The following is a 6,475-nucleotide window of genomic DNA, read 5'->3' on the forward strand; positions in this document are numbered from 1 at the left end:
AAAATAATTATAATATTCACCATTGTCAAATGAGCACCATTACACAAAGAACATGGGTTTTGGAATCATTCAAATGTAGATTCAAATCTCAGTTCTGCCATTTACTAGCCTACATTTTCTCCTGGGGTGAGGATTATGAGAGATGTGTGTGTTCCAAAATTCATTGTTTATGCACCACACCCAGTGCTCCATGCAATATGTGCCCACCTTAATACCCACCACCAGGCTCAACCAACCTCCCACGCTCCGCCCCTTCAAAACCCTCAGATTGTTTTTCAGAGTCCATAGTCTCTCATGGTTCTTCTCCCCTTCCAATTTCTCTCAACTACCTTCTCCTCTCCATCTCCCTATGTCCTCCATGTTATTTCTTGTGCTCCACAAGTAAGTGAAACCATATGATAATTGACTCTCTCTGCTTGATTTATTTCACTCAGCATTCCTCCAGTCCTGTCCATGTTGATACAAAAGTTGGGTATTCATCCTTTCTAATGGAGGCATAATACTCCATAATGTATATGGACCACAACTTCTTTATCCATTCATCCGTTGAACGGCATCCTGGTTCTTTCCACAGTTTGTCGACTGTGGCCATTGCTGCTATGAACGTTGGGGTACAGATGGCCCTTCTTTTCACTACATCTGTATCTTTGGGGTAAATGCCCAGTAGTGCAACTGCAGTGTCATAGGGTAGCACTGTTTTCCAAAGTGGCTGCACCAACTTGCATTTGCACCAAGACTGTAAGAAGGTTCCCCTTTCTCCACATCTTCTCTAACACTTGTTGTTTACTGTCTTGTTGATTTTGGCCATTCTAACTGGTGTAAGGTGGTATCTCAATGTGTTTTTGCTTTGAATCTCTCTGATGGCTAATGATGATGAACATATGGAACTGGCACAAAAACAGACACATAGACCAGTGGAACAGAATAGAGTCCATATATGGACCTTCAATTCTATGGTCAAATAAACAAAGCAGGAAAAAAAATACAGGAGAAAAAAGACAGTCTCTCTATCTAAAATTCTAAGCTCACAGCTAAAGGATAGTTAGAAATATATTGTAACCTTCTTTCTTATTTATTTCCTCAACATAATTCATTTGCACTTGTAAATCCTAAACATGAAAAGGGAATATAAATTTTTAAATTATGTATTTCAAAAATTTTTTATATTTAATTATGACATATTATGCACATTACATTACTTATAACATTCCATTATACAGAATTCCATCTGTCTGCTCATTAATTCACATTCAAAAAATATTAAAATTGCTTCTTCAAGCAAGGTTTTATTCTAGGTGTTCTAGGAGATGCACAATTATGTTTCCTAACATCCAATAGCTTATAATGATGCAGGAGCTTTAACATGAATATTTAAATAAATATAAAGTGAATAAAAGTTTGAATCTTAGGGCGCCTGGGTGGCTCAGTGGGTTAAGCCACTGCCTTCGGCTCAGGTCATGATCTCAGGGTCCTCAGATCGAGGCCCGCATCGGGCTCTCTGCTCAGCAGGAGCCTGCTTCCCTCTCTCTCTCTCTGCCTGCCTCTGTCTGCTTGTGATCTCTCTCTGTCAAATAAATAAATAAAATCTTTAAAAAAAAAAAAAAGTTTGAATCTTAGAATCTGATACAAAGATTACGAGTAGATATTTTTTAAAAACTATAATATAAAAGATTTCTGAAATTAGACATTTTACCATATGGGTGTGAAAAGCCTCTGCTTCTAGTGTTAATTATTATTTTAGGCAAAACATGTATTCTTCACTTAGATAAAGAGTTTTAACTATACTCTTTATGGAATTATTTTGAAAACACAGTAGAATGCCTTTGCAATATAAATTTTGAGAGGCAATTTAAATTTCTAAATTTCCACAATTTCCAATCTTATTTTGGTCTAAATGTAGAACAAGGGACAGAAATAGCAAAAAAAAATCTTCTTTCATAAAACTGTATGCTACCAAAATTAAAAATGTCCAAGAAAAAACAATCTGTAATAAATAACTGGGTCCACTAAAGATTCATTTAGGCATGAGTATTATAAAAGTCATGTTAGAAGAAAAGAAAAAGAGAGATAAAGAGAAAAAGAGAAAGGAAAAGAAAAGAAAGAAAAGTCATGATAATTTAAAACTCACAGTAAGAATCCTTATCCTTGACCAAATGCCGTATTTCCTCCATCATGGGAAAGCTTTTCCCAATATAATTTTCCTGTCATTATATATTTCCAGCCCATTATTTCTACCTTTGATATTTAACAGAGTTTAAAAAAAATTCAATTTGTCATATTTCTATAAAATGGTTTGTTCTGACCAACTTTCCACTTCAAACATAAAATGATGATAGGCAGGCCACTGCTAAATTTTAAGAGTAAATAATACACAAAACTACGTTCAGAGCAGAAAAATTAATTTCACAAGAGAGTAAATTACCTTCATATTGAAACTTAAGTCTTCATCATCTGATGTAGGCCATGAAGCATTATCATCACCAGGTTTAATGGAAATACTTTAGAGCAAAAATACACAACAAAAACAAGTTAATGAAAAAGAAAAATCAAGTGAAAGGTCATCTATTTATTTATTGAATGAAGTTTCTTGATGTAATTAACTTTAGCCTCTGTTTTTATTATTAAGTTTTTATTTTAATTCCAGTATCACACAGTGCTGTATTAGTTTCATGTATACAATATAATGATTTGGTAATTCCATCACCCAGCGCTCAGCACGACAAGTGCATTCCTTAACCCTTAGCTCCTATTTCACCTGTTTCCCTACCCATCTCCCCTCTGGTAACCATCAACTTGTTCGCTATGGTTAAGAGTCAGTTTCTTGGTTGTCTGTCTCTCGCTTTTTGTTGTTTTTTTTCTTTGCTCATTTCTATTGTTTCTTAAATTCTACATATGAGTGAAATCATATGGTATTTGTATTTCTCTGACTTAATTCCACTTAGCACAATACTCTCTAGTTCCCTCTATTTCACTGCAAATGACAAAATTTCATTCTTTTCTATGGCTGAATATTCCATTGTATATATATGTGCCACTTCTTCTTTATCCATTCATCGCTCAATGGACACACGGGCTGACTATTGTAACTAATGCTGTAGTAACCATAGGGGTACATGTATCCATTCAAATTGGTATTTTCATATTTTCGGGGGTAAATACCCAATGGTATGATTACTGGATTGTAGGGTAGTTCAGTTTTTACCTTTTGGAGGAAACGCCATATTGTTAACACAGAGGCTGCATTAGTTTGCATTCCCACCAATAATCCAAGAAGATTCCTTTTTCTCCACATACTTGCCAACATTGTTATTTATGTTTTTTATTTTAGCCATTCTGACAGGTAGGCAGTGGTATCTCATTGTAGTTTTGATTTCCATTTCCCTAATGATGAGTGATGCTGAGTATCTTCTTAGCTGCCTGTTGGTCATTTTGTGTTTTCTTTGGAAAAATGTCTGTTCGTGTTTTCTGATAATTTTTAAATTGGGTTGTGTTTTGGGTGCTGAGCTCTATCAATTCTTTTTATTTATATACTAACCCTTTATTGGCTATATCATTTGCAAATATCTGCTCCTATTCGATACGTTGCCTTTTCATTGTGTGGATTGACCCCTTCACTGTGTAAAAGCTTTTGATTTTTTTGTGTGTGTGGTTCTGAAAACTGTATTTTCTTTATTGTTATTTTACAGTGTACCATGAACATTTCTTCCATGCACATGGGTGAAAATTCCCTACTGAAAGACAGAGAACATTGTAGTTGTATCAAAAGGCTGCTGGTAACAAGAGTGACACCTAAAGCAAAGTATGAGCTTAAGGTTAAAGCACATAGCCTGGCAAATGCCTGTCAGGGAAAGCATGGTCAGCAATATTCTCATTAGAGAAGTTAAAATTGAAGGCCAAAGGCATTAAAGATATGGGATATCATGTAAACCCTTTTGGCCCCTACCTCCGCCCCTCATGCCCTTGAAACCCCGCTGCCCCCTTGGGGCAAACAGATCCTGTACATCTCTTTGCGTCCAATGAAAACCACCCATTTTCTGTTTTTTTCTTAGCTCTTCCTGAGCCCTTGACATATCTCCACATTCTCTCATCATCTCCTCACTGCCCAAGTGCCTTTCCTGTAAGTCCTCCTGATAGTCCTTAGGGGAATCATCTGTCCCCCTGTCTGTTTTTCTTTTTGCTTTCCTGGGCACATAATCTTCAGCTGGGCACTTTTCAGCAGCCCATGGCTCACTCTCAGGCTTTGCCAGGGATTCTGGCTTGCCCTCACTGTGTGGTTTTCCTTCATTTTCAGACTTGCCCTGCTTTTCTTGCTTTCGCTCATCTTCTGGTTGTCTCCCATTATCTGGCTGTCCCTTATTCTGGAGCTTTCCCTCATGCCCTGGCTTCTCCTCCACTTCCAGCTTCTCTTCCTCATCTGATTTTCCTTCATCTTCAGCCTCTACTTCATCTTCAGGCTTTCCCTCAAATTCCAGCTTTCCTTCATTTTCATTGTAGCGATTTTCCATGTTGAATTTTCCCTTCTTTTCCTTGTCCTGAAGGGATTCTAAACAGGTTCTTCCTCCTTTTCTAGAAAGCCTTGCAGAGTGCAGGGAACAGACAGACAGACCTGTGGGGCCCGGGCAGGCCTGCGCCTCCTCGGGCTCGCTGAAGCCCGCTCGCCCCTCGCCGGCAACTCAGGCAGCTCACGGACCTGGTTCTGCGCAGGCGATGGGAGTGGACAGTGCAGGGACTGTCCGCAGGGCGGACGAGTGGGCAGGCGAGAGGGCGGGCGCGGGGGCTGCTGCCCGCGGGGGCTGCTGCCCACGTCGGCGCCCAACCAGTCACGTGAGCCAAGCTTTTGATTTTGATGTAGTCGCAACAGTTTGTTTTTGCTTTTATTGCTCCTGAGGCAAGAGCAGTAAACGCAAAAATAAACAGAAACAGACCCAGAAATACAGAGAATTCTGTATCGCCAGAAGAGAATGGGGTGGGAAGATGGACAAAATGGGTAAAGGGGAATGGGAGGTTCAGGATTCCAGTTATAGTAAGTCACAGGGATACAAGTACAGCATAGGGAATACAGTTAACGGTATTGTAATAGCATCATGCAGTAAGAGATAGTAGCTACGCTTGTGGTAGGCATGGTATAACATTCAGAGTTCGTAAATCACCTGAAACACAACGTAACAGTATGGATAAACTATGCTTCAATTTAAATAAATAAACAAACAAATATGAACAAATTTATGTTATTAGTGGGAATACTGTTCCCAGAGAGATTAAAAACTATAGGGTCCAACTTTTTCCCCTACACAGGTCCTGCCTTATTTAGGTCTATATGAACTAGCAAGACCTTAATAACCTTCATAAGCACTGAGATACCCAAGAAGAGAGACTGCTATAAAAATAGAGTCCTGGTAGCTGTGCCTCTATTTCCCTATACACAGCCTAATATTTTCTTTCTGTGAGCTCTTAGATCATTCTTTTGCAGGGCTTAGTAGTACCCTCCAAACTTTTAAATCTTTAGCCTATGAAAGCAGATTCCCAAAACAAGCACAGCATCAAATGATCAAGAGTAGAAGCCATTTCCTGCTCCTGGATGACAAGCTAAACTGAAAGTCATCCATGTAATCATCTCAATGTAGACATGTTACCAACTACCCAAATGAAGCTCTGTTACTGATTTGATAGCCAGTCCTAGCCCACCAAACCCAACATGTACATGGGAAGGACATCAGAGAATTAGAAAAAGAGGTGGAGTGAGGAGACCCCTACCTTGGGCCATATATCTGTGTGGTTCAGAATCTCCATTCCCCCATTACTCGAGAGGATCTAAGCCAAGATTGGGCTGGAAGTAGATGATATCACATTCCTATATGCTGTAAAAAGCCTTCCACGTGGCTCAAATGATTTTAATACCTCTCAACAGAAAACCTGAAGTATGCTAGTTCATTCAATTCAACCAATCAACAAAAAAACTGCTCATGATTCTCTTGAACCCTTTATTTTAATGTGCTTTTCTAAACAACTCCCAATATCCTGTGTCCTTCATTCCTTTCTGTGTGTGTATATCCTTCATTTCTGTAATACATCTTGATCTAACTTATCGTAAGCCCAAATATTCTGACATCCTTTCTAAAACTCTTATTCCCATCCAACCCAGTGTCGTTATTCTTGAAACTCGACCACTCCTGCCAATTCCTTCCTTACGCACCTTCATTGTGTTCACTAGACCCACTCCCCATCTTTCTATTATTAAAACATTCACCTATTAAGATAAGGAAAAAAAGGAAAAAACCTGAATGTAAATCTCATTTCTGTCACTTATCATATCCAAATAAGTCACTTTAATCTCTCTTGCATTTCAAATTCTCCATTTAAATAATCACTTGGTGAGGATGTTAAACACAGGTTGTAGTACCAGAGGGTATTTTGATTAATTCATCTCTAAGATGCCCTAAAATCATGAAATTCTATGTGCTTTTGATTTTGTCTA

General features: G+C 38.5%; 1 protein-coding gene across 1 annotated transcript; it reads right to left on the reverse strand.

The window, feature by feature from the left end:
* Positions 1-3,644: 3,644 nt before the first annotated feature.
* LOC132020879 (transcription elongation factor A protein-like 3) lies at positions 3,645-4,662 on the reverse strand. Its single transcript, XM_059404998.1, has one exon. It carries the CDS (start codon positions 4,503-4,505, stop codon positions 3,903-3,905), a length of 603 nt encoding a protein of 200 aa, XP_059260981.1. The 5' UTR covers positions 4,506-4,662; the 3' UTR covers positions 3,645-3,902.
* Between the last annotated feature and the right edge of the window lie 1,813 nt (positions 4,663-6,475).

The sequence above is a fragment of the Mustela nigripes genome, chromosome 6, assembly GCF_022355385.1.
Source record: "Mustela nigripes isolate SB6536 chromosome 6, MUSNIG.SB6536, whole genome shotgun sequence".
NCBI lineage: Eukaryota > Metazoa > Chordata > Mammalia > Carnivora > Mustelidae > Mustela > Mustela nigripes.

What these genes read in the sequence shown, in the direction of transcription:
- LOC132020879 (XM_059404998.1), bottom strand. Translation starts at nt 4,505, where the DNA reads ATGGAAAATCGCTACAATGAAAATGAAGGAAAGCTGGAATTTGAGGGA.